The sequence below is a fragment of the Pituophis catenifer genome, unplaced genomic scaffold, assembly GCF_029215685.1.
Source record: "Pituophis catenifer annectens isolate HBS135680 unplaced genomic scaffold, rPitCat1.0.hap2 SCAF_2, whole genome shotgun sequence".
Lineage (NCBI taxonomy): Eukaryota > Metazoa > Chordata > Lepidosauria > Squamata > Colubridae > Pituophis > Pituophis catenifer.
The window spans coordinates 169,952,889-169,973,104 of NW_027256882.1; the positions used below are offsets into that span (position 1 = coordinate 169,952,889).

At 40.1% G+C, this 20,216-nt stretch overlaps 1 protein-coding gene across 1 annotated transcript in view; it reads left to right on the top strand.

The window, feature by feature from the left end:
* Window positions 1-7,351: 7,351 nt before the first annotated feature.
* The window catches only part of COL5A3 (collagen type V alpha 3 chain), a 133,413-nt gene continuing 120,548 nt past the window's right edge, over window positions 7,352-20,216 (top strand). The window contains exon 1 of the mRNA XM_070935015.1: window positions 7,352-7,436. Coding sequence (XP_070791116.1) covers window positions 7,352-7,436 — 85 coding nt within the window. The remainder of the gene's footprint in view (window positions 7,437-20,216) is intronic.

Genomic DNA, 20,216 nt, shown 5'->3' on the forward strand with positions numbered 1-20,216 from the left:
GGGGCCCTAGAGATGATTGTTTGGGTAAGAAGACCTCATCTTCATGCCATTCATCTCTTGGTTCTATTTTTTTTTTTTTGGCATAGTTTTACAATTTTAACTGATTTTCTGTTTATTTGTTTATGATCTGTAAGTCACCCAAAATCGCTATATCAGGGAGATGGGTAGCATATAAATTTAATAAATAATAAATTTGAATAGATAGGCACCTCCACCAGACTTACCAACTGTTGATAAGGAAAATAAAAAAAGTCTGGATAATAGATGTGGCAGTACCTGGAGACAACAGAATAGAAGAGAAAGAACTGGAGAAGTTAACAAAATAAAAATATCTGCAAATAGAAATAGAATGACTATGCAAAATAAAACAAAAGTATTTCCAATAGTAATAGGCACCTTGGGCGCAATCCCAAAACAACCGGAGCACCACTTGAACACCATCAGCATTGACAAAATTGCCATCAGCCAATTGCCAAAGGCAGCTTTACTCGGAATAGCTTACATCCTCTGATGATACCTTTAACACATTCACATCTGTCTATTATAGGTCCTTGGAAAGTACTCAATATGTGGACAAAAATGCCAGATCCAGTCAGAACATCTGGCTGACTGTGCGATGAACCAAAATAATGCTGCTACTTTGTCATCCTCTTGATGAGGATGGTTACATAATTGTTTTGAGAAAAATGCATTCTTTAAAAATCCACTGATTAAAAATCTGGTTGATTTAATATTTACTTTTATTTTGCAGAGATAGGTTCACATGCACATACGGTACAGACATGCATGTCTGTCTGTCTGTCTCTCTCTCTCTCTCTCTCTCTCTCTCGTTATCTATCTATCTATCTATCTATCTGTCTGTCTGTCTGTCTGTCTGTACAGAAATGTAGTCCAACTATGCTTTCACTCCCTCTTGACTATGGACTGAGAAAAGGATTATTGGATCAGCAACTGAACTGGAGGTGATTTGGAGATTCTAACTATGATACTTTGTTCTTCAGACACAGAGAGAGTGAGTTAAATTGCTTAAAGATGTAAAGGGAGTATGTTCAATTCATATTTGAGACTGAAATGCAGAAAGATTTCATATAAAATATGGATTGCCATAAATGATAAAAGAGAAATATTCAACTTGCAGGGATGGTTAACCCTTTCAGAAGACATTGCCCTTGAAAAGATTTAGGCAGGTAGCTTTAAAATTTTCAGATTGGGCTGAACCAATGCAGAAAATGTTCTACTCACGTTCAAAAATTGTTTAAAAGCTCAACAGTTTAAAATCTAGTGGATCGCACAAACTACAGATCGGGTTCACTAAGGTGATATATTTCATGAGGTAAGTTGGTTGTGGTAAGTACCTCACAGGCACTACTTCTTAATTGCAGCACCTACTTATGGAAGAGTGTCCCAAAGGCTGACCCCTCCCCACTTCTCTCACAGTTTAGGAATTGGGTTGGCCCCCTAATAATTCTTGAAACCTTAGTTATTTTAGAAGGCCTGTGGTGAGGAGACATCCAATTATATTTTTATGCTGTTTATAGTTTATATATTTTTGTTCCTACCATGAACTTTATTTAAATAACTTGTGTTGCTTGCAGCTATTATAAATGGTCAAGAGTAACAAAATTGTGGAAAATATAAACAAACAAATAAAATCCAAGTGGGTATTTATGCCAGTTTCATCATACCATTTTATTATCCCCACCTCCTCCCCAATGTTATTTATCAAATCCTGAAAAGCCAGCCAATCTCCAAATTAACCCTAAATTTCTTTGGGCTGTTTCCGAGGTAGCTGATTGAACGAGAGGTCCTCAAACTGATTTGATCTGAGGATTTCATTCAAAGGGTTGACCTGGATGTATTTTCTTTGAACTGAAAACACCCATTGGAGTCATCAAGAATCATCTCCTTGAACAGTTTTCAGGAGCACATAGGAGTGCTTGTCTTCTAGTGTTTCTTCAAAGCACTTTTCTCCTCACTAGATGGCAATATATACCAATAATGATTCTAGCTTCCTTGCCAGAGGTTTAACTGACCCTCTTGGCTGCGATCAGATTCTGTCAGAGTTGGAAAAATCAATCAGTTGGGAGGAGGACTGTTAAATGCCATTATTTAAAATCTGCAAGTCTTCCCTTTCTCCCCAAATCCAAGTTCTGAAGATTTTATGTCTTGGCTTGGGTATTCTATTCACTAAACTCTCATTCTTTGACTCTCATGTCCTCTTTGGCTTTCTTGGAAGATTGCCTCATTGAAATAAAAGTCTGTTTTGATCTGTCCAGGGGAAAATAAATAACATACTTAATAAATATATGGCCCAAGTTATGTTTACTTTCCTTTACCCTGCTATCTTGCATGTCTGCTGTACTCAGAAGAGAATTCCACTGAATTGAGTGATGTTGATTCCCAAACATATGGTTGCCGAATTGCAGCCTCAGCAGGCCGTTGCAGAGTTCCTTCAACCTCTCCAGGACAATTGTAGCCAAGAATATGGACAGTCCTTTTGACCAAGTGCCTTAAGGAACAGTCTGTACATAGATCGCATCAATTGTGACAACCACAGGGTAGACTAGGCTCCAATGGAGCTGGATAGCTTGTGGATCAACGGGATGTGAGCAGCCAGCCATCACCCTAATATGTCATATGAATATGGTTCATCTGCTTGACTATTACAGTACTCTGTGAGACAAGATCATGGAATCAGCTGTAGCAACCTGCATTTTTATTTCATTCAAATTTTATTCCATTCCTTTTCCTCTGACATGTTTACTCAAAGATCAGAGTAACCAAATAAACCAAGAGAGACTTAATCTAGTCCATACTTTTTCTAATTTTTCAAGTATCACATATGTACCCACCTTCCCACTCAGCTTATAGTGTGATTCCGTCTTTTAAAAAACAAGTATCTCTCTCACTTCTTTTCCTCTTTCCCCCATTTTCTTAGATGAGTGACAAAGTGTTTTGCCATGATTATTGTAATGGGCTTGATTCTGATTAGCCAGGCTGTTGCTGTTCCATACCCCAATCCCATCCATTTCGTACACAAGGTACAATCTAGTGAGAAATCATTCCCTTCACTTTTGCAATCTTTCATTTTGGCGAGAGCCACTTTAGCAGCGACCAGGGGACCAGATTTCCCATCCTGTCATAGGGGTTTGTTTAACTATCATAAATTATGTTGGTTGGTTCCCATGTGTCATTCTTAGGGTGTCCACCACTTACTGCTTGAAGTGGAAACTTTGCCATATGGTTTCCATGGCCCCTTCTTTAGGATGCTGGCGTTTTTTTTTCCAACTGTGACCATACTCACATCTGTTATAGAGTTGTAGAACTCCATAAAGAATCAAGTTCTCAGAGAAGTACCTAACTTTGGTCAGGATGGAGAAAGGATGAGGGGTTACTCTCTAGGGTTCATTGTGGCTGTCCTTCTCCCCTTCTCCGCTCCACTCCCACCCCCAAGTCCTTGGGGCTCTAGCCTGAGTCACCCTGTTGCCTCAGGGTATGAGTCACTGGCTCAACTCTGAAATTGTTGACCCAGATTTTAGGTTCCCAGCAAATATTTACAGCTGTAGCTGGAGTAACATCCCACAGCCCCCGGGCTGGAACCAACCCAGCCTTCCTGCTGGCCTGGACTTTATAGCTGCTTTTCTGTGCAAAAAACTGAGTGGGGCCTCTGACTGGGAAGGGAACACGGCTCTGTCAAGCAGACTCCATTTGAAAATAGGCTGCCATGATCTTTGGATCAGATCAGGTATCATAAAAATGAGAGCATCTTGCCTCAAATTGCCCAACCCGGAATGGCAAAGGTGAAGTCTGTAGAGAGCCTAGCTTTCTCTGTTGTCTTCAGCAAGTGTACCTAGGAAAACAGTGACTAGAATAGATTGCAACTATCCATCTGGAGATGTTCTCTCTGATCAGAAGAAAGTTCATTCATCGGTGCTCCTGCTTTGCAAGAGGAATGTTGGACAGATGTTTGGCCTTTGGGGCTTCCCCTTTCTTTTCCTGTCGCCCTGATCTTGGGCTTCAACTATCTGACCTATAAATATCAAGCTGGAAAAGCTTGAAATGCTTTAGGAATAAGGGATGAAAAAAGTGTAAATGTTGATATTATAGGGTATTATAGGATACAGGAATAGTGTCACTATATCTATCATCTCTCTCTGCTTATTACAGGATCTCCAGTAGTAATTTGTAACATTTTCTAGAGCTGCCAAACTATTGGGCCAATGTAAATATAATAACAATAGGTCTCAGATCTCTTCAAAACATCACTGAACAAAATTGGTATTTCTATGTGTACAATATGTATTTGTGCTTCTGTCCAATTGTGTGAATAAGATCACACAATTTGGACAGAAGCACATCTGGTCATGTTTTGAGTAAGATCACACAATTTCTGGTTTTAGTGGCTTATGGCAGTGGTGAAATCTGAACCGGTTTACTACCAGTTCACTGGCTGCGCATGTGCAGTGCGCACTATGCACCAAATACAAGGTGCGCATACGCAGTGCACACCAAAAGGAGGCATGCGGTAAGTAGAACAGCACGCGAGGAGGGGAGGTGATCAACTGTGGTGTGCAATCTTTTTTTTTTTTTACTTTTAAAAAAAGTAAAAGAGGCCGAAGAGGTTGTAGAAAAAATGTTTTTAAAAGACTCTGATGGTCCCAGCTGAGCTGTGCTATCATCAGAGGCTTTTAAAAAACTTTTAAAAGCATTTTTTTTGGCCAAAGAGGTTGTAAAAAAAATGCTTTTAAAAGTAAAAAAAAAAGCCTCTGATGATCGCGCGGCTCAGCTGGGCATGGGCAGGGGGGTAGGGATTTTTGCTACCAGTTCTCCGAACTACCGCCACCATCACTACCAGATTGCGCAATCCGATCTGAACCCGGAACACTTCACCCCTGGTTTATGGTCACAAATTTCATCCCATGTGATCCTTAATTGTAAAGCATGTAAGAGTTTGTTGTGTTTTGGGATAGGTTAACAAGAAGCTTATTCTGAGGAAACCCTCAAAACTGAATGAACGCTCCAAAGTTTAAAAACTTTTAACCTTAGGAACAAAGCTGGAGTGTGCTTTCAAAAAGTGATATCAAAAATGTTGGTTGATGGAAGCATCTAAAAAAGCACTAAGGGGTAAAAAGATTTGGCCAACTGAGAGACTGATAGAGATAATCTTGGTGATCTCTGGAATAGTCTCTGAAGCTCAGCATGGCTGAGTGGTGCCAGGTGCTTCAGCCCTTTACTTGCCTTTTGACAGATGTTCCATCCAGAGGAAACAGAAGCACGGAGGCTGAGTAAAGAGCAGCATTGCATAGCTTTCATTCCCCTGCTTTCTTAAATCCTGTGTCCCAACATGCCTGGATTCCCCGGGGGCCTTTCTTGGTCTGCAAGGCTGAATACTAATTAACGTTCCATTTCTTCTGCTGAATCCAAGCATTGGGGGAGCCCTTCAGAAAAGTACACTTATTCCCTACCCCTCTTCAAAACTTTGGTATGCATATCCTTGAGTACTGCAGTCACACTGAAAATCAGTTCTGCTGCTCTGATGGCCTTGTAGCTGTAGCTGTCACCCTCTGCAGTCTGTGAAATCTCCATTAATACATAGCCTGAAGCTGAAATCTGTGCTCATGAATACAACTTGATGTCCTATCTCTGCCCTGGAACTTAATCACTACTGTCCAGCTGAGTGGGAAGCATTTACACCACATTAGCCTTACTGAGCAAAGGAAGTGCCTTAGGTCAAGTTGGGCCATTGGAGCATCTAGGTCAGGGTTCTCTGCGTAAAATTTCTGAACAGAAGAAATAGATGTTCCGGACTGAGACTTCTGCACATAAAACACAATCTCCCGATTGTGGGAAGACTATGAGGATTGGGAGAGTGCTGCTCTGGGCATCCATGCATCTTCAGAGAAAAAAAATGAGTCTCTGAATTTATTGTGGAGGGCTCCGGATAGGTCAACACTCTAAGAAATGTTATTCATTGGTAAATAGGAAAAATCTGTGGCCTGCCAGATCTTGCTGAAATATCAGAGCCAGTCCCTTCAATTAGGAGGAATGCTATGAATTGGGGGGTGGACTGTTTGAGCATGGTTGTATATGGGATGGAAGGGATAGAGAGGGGCAAAGGAATAAAGAAGGAAATTTAGAATTTGAAAGGTCTTGTACAGATCAAACATGGGGTAGTTTTTTCAGCAATTGAGGGGTTTATCCCAGAATCTGGTTTTTGAGGCCATGGCATACAGGCAAGAGGTATTTTAGTGAAGGGCTAAATGCATTTTAGAATATGACAAAATGAAATGAGAAAGGGAAGAGGAGAGGAGAGGAGAGGAGGATGAAGGAGAAGGAAAAAACCTTCACACACAAACTCATGAATTTAGATTCTGGGGATGCCAAATGGCAGAACACTCAAGGCCTTTCACCAAAGAGGCGCTCTTAATACAGGAAAAGGAGAAGCGAGGCTTGCAATGGACCACAACAACTTCCCCGCAGCTGTATACATCACAAGTAGTCCTCAACTTGCAACAGTTTGTTTAGGGACCATTCAAAGTTACAACGGCACTGAAGAGAGTAACTTACGACCTTTGCATTCACCCCCACGATCACGTGATCAAAAGTTGGCAACTGGTTCCTATTTATTATTGTTGCTGTTTTCCCAAGGTCAATGTGATCCCCTTTGGCGACGCTTCTGACAAGCAAACTCAGTGGGGAAGCCAGATCCACTTAACAACCTAGTGTGACTCACTTATTGACTGCAGCGATTCACTTAACAACTGGGCCAAGAGAGGTGGTAAAACGGGGGCAAAATTCACCTAACCAACCTCTCACCCAGCAACAGAAACGTTGAGCTCTGCTGTGATCGTAAATCGAGGACTACCTGTAATCTGTTAAACGGAGAATCCCTTCAGCTGCCACAATCGCTTCATAAGAACTAAGCCGACCCAGCGCTCAGTGCGGGACCTTGACCCGGGACTGCGTGCGGGGCCCTGCATGGTACCGAAGGGTGTCGGATCCGGGAAACGGCGGAACCTGAACTTCCAGAACGGGCCCGCTTCTCCCTCGTCACAAGCTCGCCCCAGTCCGGGCACTGGGGGAAGTGGGTGGGTGGGGGAGGGGGGGAGCTGTCTGCGGGGCCCGTTCTCGTTCCGGAAAGTCGCTTCGCCGCCTGCCCGGGGCTGCCTGAGCGACTTGCCTGAGCGTGCGAAGGGGGGGGGGGGAGGGGGAGGAAGGGGGGGAGGAGCAAGGCGGGGCCAGGCGGCTTTCTCGGCTCGCGCTGGCTGCCGCCTCTGCCCCCCCCCCGGCTAGATTTTGAGGGAGAGAGAGAGCGCGCGCGAGAGAGGCAGAGCCCAGGCGCGGATTGAGGATGGCGGCGAGCCCCGCGGGACTGCGGGGCCACCTGGTTTGCTTCCTGGCCCTCCTGTTGCGAGAACTTCCCCGGGCGAGGGCAGGTAACGCCGGCTGGTGTCCGAAGAGGGGTCAGCTCGGGGGAGGGTGTGCTCTGGGACGGGGTCGACCGTCTGAAGCGCCCTCCAGACAGCGCCTAGCACAGAGGGCGGAGGCTTAGCGGACTAAACAAACAAACAGCCACGGTTCCTTGGGCAGCCCAGATGTTTTCTGTGGGATTTTTTTTTGGGGGGGGGGAGACGAGAGGCGAGGGGTCCTACTTGCTGCTGCTTAGAAGCGATTCTCAAACCTGGTGAGCGACCTCGCTTGGTATTTCACCTCTCCCCGCCCGACCAGCACCTGCTCCACAGGTAAAGCGCAAAGTAGCCTTCCGAACTTAGTTGCCACAAGAAGTTGAGCGCAGGAATAAACACCGAACCTCTCCAAGTCCCTTAGGTGCTTTCCCACCCCCACCCCCCAAGAGGCGACTGGACTTTCTAGTTTTTCTTCGAAGACGTTTCGCTTCTCATCCAGGATGCTTCTTCAGAGCTGAAGAAGAAGAAGCTCCTTGGATGAGAAGCGAAGAAAAACTAGAAAGTCCAGTCGCCTCTTGGGGGGTGGGGGGTGGAAAAAAGTACCTTTGGGACAACCAGGACCTGGATGACTGAGAAGCTCCATAGACATGAACCTCCCCCCAAGGTTAACATGAACTCAGCCCGGCTTGTTAGGCGAATGTATCTGCAAAGAAGAAGCGGGGCCGGGAGGAAGGAATTTCTTCACGAAGCGACGGAGTGGAGGGTTTTTGGCGTTCCTCTCTCACAAATTCATTGTGAGCCAAGAAGTAGTTTCATCTTCTCTCGGGGGATGTTTCACACGTCCGTGGCTTGTTTAGGACAAGGAAGGAGGCACCACCTGCTTTAGGAGCCCCCCCCCGCTCGATTATGCGCACCTTTTGCAGGCTTCTGTTACCTCCATCCCCTTCAAAGAAAGGCTCTGTCGCTTGGTGATAACGGGTGATAAGAGTGATACAAGACTACAAATATATATTTTTTTTAAATCAGAGATATTGTTTATTAATCCTTTTTTAAACAACTAAAGCTACTGTGATTAGAAGGATATTATTCTTAACGCGAATGCCTCTCCGAGCAGCTGGGAGCAATCCCTGACTTTCAATTTTAACACCCCACCCCCATTTTTTTTTTTTTTTTAAAGATGATGTTTCCTAGGAAGTGGGAGTAAGGAACATTTAAAGACAAACAAAATATACTGTACCTCTTGTTGCAGTGATATTTTTTATTCATTTACAAAGTTGTGTGGCACATTGATTAATTGGCAGGGTTAAATTATAATGTAAACAATGTGTAGTCCTAATATTGCAGTATCTCAATTTGCCAATGTCTACTCCTCCATAAGATCACATACTGAAACGTGTTATCATATGTTACTCAGTCTGTGATAGATTTAAATTAGGTTTTTTTTCTTGACAGCGAATAGAAGAAATGGCAGTAGTCTTACCATAAATAAAAAGTTGTCATCTTGCATATGCCTGTGTGTTTGTAATGGGGGTAGCTTGTAATTCTTTGCCTGTACTGAAGGCTAAAATGAGACTTCTGTGTGGTTTATCCTGTTCCTGACACCAACTTATCCATCATGTCATCTTCTAAAATATTTTATTCATTATCTTCTATCAGTCAATTGTCATAGATTATTTTGATACTACTGAGTTCATTGGACTAATTTAAGAATTTTCTCTCTTCCTTGTGCTTTTGTTTTTCAGCAAATCTAGAATCCCCCATGCTTAGATATACACTTCTCTTTTTACTGGCATTATAAAAGAATCTACGGTTGCAGAATAAGTTTACAATTAAGATATTATGTTGCAGATCCTGGTTTTAAAAGGCAGCCCCAGATTAAAACTTCTCTAAAACTATTTCTCAGAAGAAGGCAACTTCAGATAAAATCATTTCAGAAAAAAGGTTTTTGAATTAACAATTACATATTTATTTACCCAGAAACAGAAAATCTTGGATAAAGTGTTAGATATATCAGGCACATATATCCACATAAATTTTAAAAAATCCTTTTATAAGGAGCTTTTATAGAATGGTACTGCTTCCCCACACCATATTTCTAATCAACCTTTAATAAGACTGCTGTGAGCTATAGGTTTAAAGGCTGCTTTTACATTATATTGTTTCGGAGCTTCTGGCTCTTACAGTCTTATTTGTGGCACTTTAAAGACATACTTAAAATTGCTGTTTGTGCAGAAATATGCCTTGGAGAACTTTAAATGGGTGTCTTGCAATATTTTACTGGAGAGAGCAACTTTCCAAATCTTCCAGTTCTCCAAACAAAGACTTGCAATTGACTACTATAACTTAAGAGTATTCTGGTTTTAGAAATCCAAGAATCTAGGGAAAAGGGCATGGTTGGTTGAAATGCCAATAGACCATGCCCTTTTCCCGTGATTCTTCATTTAGTTTTCTGTACTTCTAGTAAAAGTAAAATTTCCTTCTAATGAAGCTCAAATACCAGTGATTGCATGGACACATTTTTGTAGTTTACTTGGCAAGTGTAGAAGAAGTTTGCCTTAGTTATCTTCTGCTTTTACCTCTTGGTCCTGAAATTCCCAGGGAAACCTCCCACCCAATCTAATTACTAACCAGGGCTGATCCTAATTAGGTTCTGAAATCAGCAGAATGCTGGCTAAATGCTATCTTCTCCAGAACCAATACTCCATGGTTACTGAACCTGCTAGGTTCTTAAATAGCTTGTTAAAAGTTCCCCCCAAACCTTCTGTTTCCTTGCTGTTGTGGATGTTCTTTTGACTGTGTAAGGATTTACACACAAACAGCTGAACTGGTTGAATTTCCACATGAAACTCTATTCTAGCAGAGTAACTGTTTTTGTCTATTCCACAATTGGCATTGTTTATTGTACTGGATACCTTTAGTGGACTACAGCCCACTTCTTCTGGAAGTATGCTATCACTTTCTAGCATTTAATTTTCTTCCTCTTCCTGTCTCTATCTTTGAACTACTTTATCCTCTATGAGGCCTTCCTCTAAATATCATTGCTATTATAAGTAAGGCAGGTACCGGTAGTTACTAGCAGCAGAATCTTCTTGACTAGGAAGAAGGGCAGGATGTTGTGCCCCTTGATGTGGCACTTCAAGCTTCAAGTCCTCAGTGAGTCCAAAGCATCATTGCCATCTCCCTGGTGTTTTGATCCAGTGTTGCTTCTCTGCCAGTCATTCATCCCATCCATTCAGGCGTATTTTCTGGATGAGGAATGATTATGGGATAGATGGGGAACAGACCTGCTAGTCTTTAATCCTTAATAAACTTCTGTATTAAATTCCGACTAAGGAAATCTGAGAAAGGGATCTTTGCAATGAATCGGAAGCAAATAGTGGCTGAGTTCCTGTCCAGGAGTGTTGCTGTTCATTGAATAAAGAACTCCAAGGAGATAAAAGAGATGCCTGATGACAGCAGCAAGCTGGGAATCCAGTTTGATTGGACAATTATGCTGATGCAGCTCTACTAAAGCTGAATATAGCATCTTGTAGAATGCCCCCCCCTCAGTCTTCATCTGTTCCCTGGAAGCATCATCTTAAATCTGTATTGTTTACAATGGTATCTGAAGAAAAGTCATAAGGGAATTGTTATCCTGCCTTCTTAGTTCTAATCCACTGCTTAAATTCTGTTGTAACTCTAGTGGTCTGTAAGTTTATTTTAATTCATTGTTGGTTTTTTTTCTCCTTAAATGTGGTATCTGCTCTTTTCCTTTCTTTCTGAGTTGCGTTTTTCTCTATTCCCACATCAGCTGCTTTGTTTGCAGAAGCAGGGAAGAATCATGGTTTCAGCAAAATACAGTAAATTGGTAACAGGGAACAAAGTTATAAAAATCCCATATTCTTCCTTTTAGTGTTATATCAACTGGATCTTGTTTCAAATAAGTATAAAATAAGATTTGAAAAAAATGCTATATTGTTACAATGGCCTTCAAGAATGAATACCTCCTGTTATGGATGCTTCTTTCCATCGTGCTACTTAAGAATTCTCTCTTTATGTTATTCCTTATTTTTTAAACATTTTGCCTGGTTGGCTTATGTTAGTAGCTCAGAAGCATTGACAATAATATACTAGAGAGGGGTAGATAATCTATAACTTCCATGATCCCTGACCAAGCCTGGACTCTTGGACATTCAATCTCTTCCTTAAAATCTTGTAAACAGGGAACTACAAAAGTGCAAATCAAACAAATGTGCACATTTTAACTTCTTCTTCCCATTGCTGCTTCATCTCTTCCAAAGTTTAATTCTTTTTTATTGTCTACTGCCTGTGTACACACCCATTCACAATAGGATATTCCTGGCAAGAATGCTTTTGAGGGAAGCTAGCAAAACAACATCAACAGCAAAAATAATTTGATTTGAAAACAAATGAAATGGGGAGAGATGCCAACTCGGGATCCCTGGTCTCTGTCATTCTCTAATAATGTATTGCTTCCCCTTTCCCTCAGGATTTAAAAGGATTGTACTTTGCCAGCTGTTCTTTTCTTTAATCCAAAATTATCTAATCCTGGATCAGGTGCAAAACAATGGCTCCAGAAGAAAATATAGGATTAAGGGACAAACTGCCTCTGAGCATGTATTCAGCCCAGGAATTGTTTTTCAGCTTTGGAGCTGAAAATCAAATGTTATTGAAATATTATAGATTCATTTATATCTTTTTTTCTGCATTACATATCCTGATGAAAAACTCTGGAAAACTTTAAAACTTAAATTCCCCATTATATAGTTTCTTTCCATCATGCTACTCAAGAACTGTCTCTTATGTTGTTTCTTTTTTTTCAAAGATTTTGCCATGTTTGATTTTCAGCTGCAAGTAAACAAGGAATATATTCCTTATCAAAAAGAAAATACATATATTTTCCTTGTGGACCAGATTATGTTTGCTTGACATGTATTGCTTCTATTTTATATTGAGCTTTTTGATTTCAACAATTAGATTTGGAAGGGAGGAGCAGGTTCTTTGTTGTTCAAATCAGCTGACACTGCAAATCATTATAGCAAATCAGCCTGTTCTGTCTCTCCATTCCTGTATTAATCCATGAACTTCCCCATTATGCTTGCTAAAAGTGGGGATCTCATCCTGTAATAATTGTCTGGGTGGGAAAAGGCAGTGGGAGATGAAGAATGACTTTAATGTCATTGAAGTTTTGGATGGCTTGGTCCTAATCGGAATGGGACAATCCCTCACACACCATCCTTTTTATATTTAACCCAAAGCTAAGAGTATCAGTAGAACAGGGGCCCCAAATGCAGAAGCCCAAGGCAGTTCTTCAGCTTCGTTCCAGGTTGCCAGATACTTGTTCAGGCATGATTGAGAGAAATATAAGGGCCCTTTCAGGCAGATGAACTCGGTGTCTGCACCTGAAATGCCACAGGGAAAAGAGATGACAGCTACCATGAGATGCGCTTTATGTACATATACATAAACCCAACATCAAATAATGGTCAAAATCAGAGTGCTGTATCTTCATGTGCTGCTCTTTTCTCTTGCTGAGGGATGTCTCTCACTATCATTATTAATTCAGCTAATTGAGTAAAACTTGGTTGAAATGCTCATGGGTTTATATCCTGTGTGAGCATAATAACTTTCACCAACTTAATATTTGGCTGGGCTTTAAGTCCCATCATTCCTAGCCAATATGTTCAATGACATATAGGAATTGCAGGCCAAGAAATAGAGGGCATCGATTTAATGAAGAGTGATTATACAAACACTATGCAGCAGAGCTGTGGAGTCGGGAGATAAATGTTCCGACTCCGACTCTGACTCCGACTCCTCAGTTTTTTGTACTTCCGACTCCGACTCCGACTCCGACTCCCCGACTCCGACTCCTCTGTATTAATATGCGAATGTATTTTATACATTCCTTGAAGGAAAGAAAGGCAACATACATGTCATTACCACAGGACTACTGGCTGGGAAGCCAACAGTCTACTGTATTGAACAGTTTAAGCAAAAGACAAACACAATGAAAACAACAAAGTTTTATTATTTTTTTTTTATTAATTTAATTAATCAAGTTGCTGGATAGTAGCAGCAGGCATAAACATCAGGAACAGGAACTTTACCAGTTCAAAAATACAAACCACATTATTTGGTTGTTTTAGAACAAAAACAAAGCTTATCTATATGAACCAAAAACAAAATCTGTAAAACCTAGAAATGGTTTATATTAATCTTGAAATGTAGTTATAGGCTTAGCAAATGCAAATCAATTCAATGTAGAGTTCTAAGGAAGAGAATTGCCTCTGCCAGATCCTCTTTCATAGAGGCTCTTAAGTCAGACTTTATTATTTTTAGGGCTGAAAATAATCTTTCGACACTGACTTGGGTGGGTGGCATTGCAGTAACTATTCTGGCCACATCACTAACGATCTCTGGATAAACAAGGATGGCTTCTTCAACAGTAAGTTTTGATGAGCGATCATACTTTTCAACTTCTTTTAGTGCTTTATAAAACTCCTGTTGGAATTTTTTTATTTGGACATTTACTGGTTCTGTAACGCTTATGCGACGTCGCTTTCCTTTAGCAACTTCCATTTTGTCTAAGAAGGAATCAAAGTCTAATTCTTCGTTTGAAGAAGATGATTCTGAGTTACCACTATTGCTTAAAAGAACTCCATCCTCCTGTGGAGGTATTTCAGGTCGTAATCCCTTCATGCGAACTGCTACATCATAGAGGGCCTTTTTCCCAGTAGCAATCTGTTTACTGTTCAATAAAAGTCGGCTCATTGGGTCGACATAAATAGCCGCTAACAAGATTTCATTTTCCAGCAAAAGACTCTCTCTTTTCATCATTGAAGATGCAATGCCCTCAGCTATTAACCCTCCATTTTTGTTCAGGCGATATAACAGGCTCTTCCATTCCAAGAGGAATTTACCCGGGGTTAGATCATCACATTGCAACCTCTTGGTGACAGTGAAGGGGTGAGAAAGAAGGTTCTCCAGCTCTTTTGTTTGTGTCCACTGGCTTGCAGTTAATGCAAGATTTTCATTGTCCATTTCTTCTATGAAGTCTTTAAGTTCAAGCAAACGCTTCACCATTAAATAAGTGCTTCCCCAGCGAGTTGTTTGATCCAAAATGGCTCCTTTTCCTGCACGTCTTTTCAAAATTGCATCTGTTTTTGGGGCCCTGGCTGCAACAGTTACTTGCCGTAATTTGCCAATTAATGTAGCTGCATGGCGATCTTTTAATCCATCTCTTATGGCAAGTTGCAGTGTATGAACAGCACATCGCATATGATGAATAGTAGCAAGCTTCAATGCTTCTTCAACAAAGTTGTCTAAAAAAATGTCAGCATTCTCTTCAGTTTCTAAACTTTCTCTAATACTTGCAGAGCTGTCTTCCTCTAAGTCTAATATCTGTTTGATACCTTCTTCATCTGCCTTCATCTTCTCAATTGTGCTCAACATGTTAGAAGCGTTATCTGTCACAACACATAAAATCTGTTCCTTTTTAATTTCAAAATCTTCTAGAACACCCTCCACTAACTTCTGAAGGTAATCACTGGTGTGATGTGCCTGAGTGTCCTTTACTCCGAGGGTCCGTGTTATTGTTTTGTTATTTTCATCCACAAATCTAACATTAATAGCGAAATAATTGACTCTGTGACGTGTGCATGCATCCATTTTAAGGAAGACAAAACGTCCTTTCATAACTTTCTGTAGTTCTTCCTTTTTACATTTGGCCTCCTCAATTATAAGTTTCCTTATACTTTCTCTTTCCAGAGAAACACCAAGTTTTTTTGCCATTTCTCCATTTAGGCCTAAAAAGGCTGTCTGTGAAAAGAAGGATAGTGGTACACTATTCTTTACTACCATTTCAATAATGTGGTGTTTGAATTTTTCTGGTGTCATCCTTATGGTAACTTTGTCAGATATAAAGAATTTTCTTATTTGTGATTGTTCTCCAGTAGATTTCTGAACGTTTTTTGTCACAGAAGTAGATGCAATGTTTTCATTGCTATCTTTCTCATTCACGGCTTCTAACACTTTGGGATGAAAACGCTGTAAGTGTCTTTTCAAATTTGATGCTCTTGTAGGTGCATTTTTATCAGGCCCACTGAAACTGCTAATTTTTGCATCACATTGTTTTTCACCATCATCATCTTTTCTAATACATTGGCACACGTAATGTTTTCCATCACTTGATAATGCAAAGTGCTCATAAACAGTAGACTTTGTTGTGTTTGTTGTTAGCAGTCTTTTTGCCATTGTTTAGGATGCCTCTTTCCCTAAAATATAAAATATGTTATACTAACTGGCATATAATTAGATTTTTAATATCAACATACACAGTCTTGTAAGTTGTACGTACATGGCTTTATACAAACAAATAAGCTATATATCCCAGCACTAAACCTAGACATGATTTGTCCTATACAATATAAACACTTACAGTTGAATCCAAGAAGCTGTTCCACCAAGTTCTTCTAAGCCAGTGGTTCTCAACCTTCCTAATGCCGCGACCCTTTAATACAGTTCCTCATGTTGTGGTGACCCCCAACCAGGGGTGGGTTCTAAATTTTTTTACTACCGGTTCTGTGGGCGTGGCTTATTTTGTGGGCATGGCTTGGAGGTTATGTGACTGGGTGGGTGTGGCTAGCTGGTCATGTGACCGGGTGGCCATGGCTATGTGTATAGAGGGCTGAAAAAAGTCATTTCTGACAGGTCCTCGCACTTTTGACTGGTCCTCACACTTATGACCATCCTCACATTTATGCCCGTGCAGCATTTTTAACAACCATGTCACTCATTTCACAACTGCTTCTCTTCACCATGGTGACAAGATAGGGCAAAAACGTAAAATGTGAGGACAGTCGTAAGTTCGAGGACTGGTCAAAAGGGAGAGGACCAGTCAGAAATAACTTTTTCAGCCCTCTGAGTAGTCCATATACATAAAAGGATACACCAATAGAGAGGGATGAAGGAAGGGAAGGGAAATTAGAGTAGGAGTGAGGGTAAGAGAGGGAGGAAGAGAGGAGGAGAAGGAGAAAGGAAGAGGAAGTAGGGAGGAGAAGAAGAGGGTGAGGAAGAGAAAGTAAGAAGGAAAGAAAAGAGAGAGGTGGTAGGTTTGAGGAGAAAGATTGCTGTACAATAAAAAAGATGAAAGGGAAGAAAGCCAACCCCAAACAAATATAAAGATATTAAGATAAAGAATGAATTGTTAAACTTTAAAGAATAAAAGAGAACAAATATGAATAAATAACAATAATTAGAAACACACATACAAACATACAATGTATTTTCTTTGAACAGAGTATTTGGCCGGTTCATAAATTTAAACAGTGTTTAGTCATGTTTAAAGTTTAAGCTAACAATCAGAGTTACAAGTTTTTATAGCCTTAGCTGAATGACAGCAGTTTTTCCAATGGTTTACAGCTTCAGTCTTGAACTATTGACCCTCCATTCCCTTCACTTATGCAAGTGTCTCTAGTCCTGCAAAAAACATATTTACTTAATCCCTTATCAGTGAGAGGCTAGGTTACCCATGGGCGCTGCGTTCCCTGTAACAGCAGAACACAACACTATGGAAAGTATAAGTATTGCCACTCCTAATTGTGCGTTGCGTGCCTTATAGTGAAGCACATGAAAAGCATGCTTCTTCACGGTCACTTAACGTGTTCATTTTGCGGTTACGTGAGGCACTGCATGCATTGGTCTTTATTCTTACAGTAGAGAAGTCATTAATTATAACTTTTTGTGAATTGGGACATTTAAACTTGCTTTTTTTAAAATTCCAATCTAAATTTAGTAGGAGTCGGAGTCGGAGTCGGTGCATTGTTTGCCGACTCCGACTCCGACTCCAGGTACCCAAAATTTCCTCCGACTCCGACTCCTCGACTCCGACTCCGACTCCGACTCCACAGCACTGCTATGCAGTAAATATCTAGTTCTCTGGAGTTCAGTTCTGGAGTTCTCAGGTGCAACAGAAAAAAAAAATTACCTGTCCCAAAGCAGGGGACAAAATCTACTGTTTCAAACAATACAGATCATTGACATGATTTAGCAATTTGCATCATTATTTAATTGGTGTTTTTATGTCCTTTGTGTCCATTGATTCAAATAATATAAAAGCATAATTCATGTACATTTGGATTTAATGACCATCCCCCAAATGGTCTGTTAAGTGCAGGGTTTACTGTATAGAGTTCTAAAGGAATGACTGTCCATGTTTAGATGTCACAATCCACCTGTTCAAAAAAGCAGAGCAGGGATGATTTACTTTAATGAGCTAGAACACTTCTGGCACAGGGTTGAGATGGGAGAGGACAGAGGATACATTGTCTTAGGTAACTTCAAAGATAGTTAAAAACCCTCACCCATCATCCACAGGATATCTTTTTAATTACACATTCCAATTTCGGGGGAAGCATTATATTGAACACTGAGATTTGGAAACAATCAAAGCCTTTCAGTGCAATTTTTTTTTTATTTGATTTATATGCCACCCTTCTCCGGAGACTCAGGGCGGCTTACAATGCGTTAAGCAATGGCTTTCATACTTTTGTATATTTTATACAAAGTCAGCTTATTGCCCCCTCAATCTGGGTCCTCATTTTACCTACCTTAGAAAGGATGGAAGGCTGAGTCAACCTTGAGCCTGGTGAGATTTGAACTTGCAGTAATTGCAGGCAGCTGATGTTAATAACTGCTTTAGTCTGCTGCGCTACCAGGGCTCCGTTTATATGTTTGTGTGTATGGTCATGTTTGTCCAATTTATATGTTTGTGTGTATGTATGCTATTTTACATTTACTTGCCTGAATGTTGCAGTGAGATTTTGTTCCAATTAGGGTACGTACTCTTACCCACATTTTTTTTTTTTTAAAAAAAAAACCAACTATGATCTATTTGTGGAGAAATAATCTGTCAATATGGTGAGCTCATCTGTTCAGAATGAATTAGGTGATACAAATCTCTGATTTAAGATTTACAGAATGCAGTGTCTGATCCCTCCAACATAAAAATGCAGATTGATTAAACTGCCTAATTTTTTTTAAAGATGTATGTTAATGTTATTGTGGTAACTTCCTGTTTGGTTCACTATGTGCATTTGTTTTTTGGTTTTCTATAACTGATTCTTTATGAAAGCAAAAACAAAAAAAGTTCTTGTTCTTGTTCTTGCAACTCACGAGTTACTAATACTGGACTCCTATCCAATGGAACATTTCCACAAATGTTGTCTCTAAGAAGGGAATGAACTAATCTTTCATATGATTGTTGCTAATCCACATGGATTAGCATGATTGTTGGAGAGGGGGAAAGGAATTATTATATTTCCTTAATATTTATTTTATAGAAGTTTATAATTCTCTTTCATGTGCACAAGAATCGACAACACATGGAATATGAAGTACCGTCAGTTCAATTTTTGCAAACCTGTAGATTTCTCAAGATTACACTATTAATATTTGCTATCAAATGGTATTGGACAATGTCAGTATAATTTCCATTGATTTTAAATGGGTATTAAAGGAAAATAAGTGCACTAATGCAGTGTGCATTAATACAGTAACACTTTAAAATCCCATCCATAAACCCTGAAGGGGAAGGCTGAAATATCCCCTGCCCCCCACATCTCTTTCTTCGCCACTTGTGGCTTCATAGCATGAATGTTCTACTCACTCCAGTTTTTGGCAGCCAATTAAAAAAATTGTAGCCCCTGATTGGAAGCAAAAAAGGATGCTTTCCTTTGACTTTAAGGTTAGTTTGCAACACATTAAAAACATTAAAATAGTATTGACAGCAATTACAAATCAAACAGCAACAAACCAGCATTTAACAATGAAAGCAATGAAAAGCAAAGGTTGTTGCCAAATATAATTTTCTAAAAAGCCTGAGAGAATTAAAAACACCCACTCACTAAAATTTTGCTTCAGTAAGATTTGCCCAAGACAAGCATAATAATAAAAAAAAATTAGCAGGGGAGGACACTGTTCTTGCTTTTAGAAGAAAAACTTTTAAAAGATTTTAAAAATCTGGTTAATGGGCCCAGTGTTATCATTGGAGTCCTGGGGTTAAATTTTTCCGCTTGTTCAGTTTTTAAGGATTTCAGGTTTTTTTTATTGTGGGTTTTTTGTAGTTTTTTACAGAAATACTTTATTGTGCAATCTCGCTCTCTCTCTGTGAGTGTTTGTGAAAGATTATTTTATTAAGCATTAACATTTTGGCAACATGATCCTGAAGAGCTCGCAGAAGCTATAAGAAGGGGCTGGAAGCCAGGAAAATTCATTCTACGAATTTTCTGCTTTAGAAGTCATCACCTTTGTAACACAGTAAAGTTGATAGAACCACTTTCCTATATTACATGTGGAAAGTTGAAAGAAAGTGCAAAGTGGCTACACGGTGAAGTGCTTTGTGTTCTGGGAGCCGTGCAGATTTTACTCCCTGCAACTTCAGTGTGAATTCAGTTTGTCTCATCAAGGTGCTTCTTGTTGCTTTAGAGTTGCATCTGGCAGCTGCATTGCAAACAAATAATCAGATGAGACTCCTGCTCACATATTGAATGTGCAGAGAATCTTCTTCTGACTCACAGACCTGTTGGTGGAAGCAGTCCAATCAAGCAAAATAAAAATATCCAATAATTTTGTCTTCAGAAGCTGGGGAGGAGACTTTTGCATAGGCCTATTATATAATAGACAAAGTTTCCAATACATAATATTGCATAGTAATGATATGTAATGTTATCTAATAGGAATTATTCTGTAGGCTTGCCAATTGTATTGGAAAGCATTAGCAAAGATCTGTATAGCGATGGGGAAGCAGCA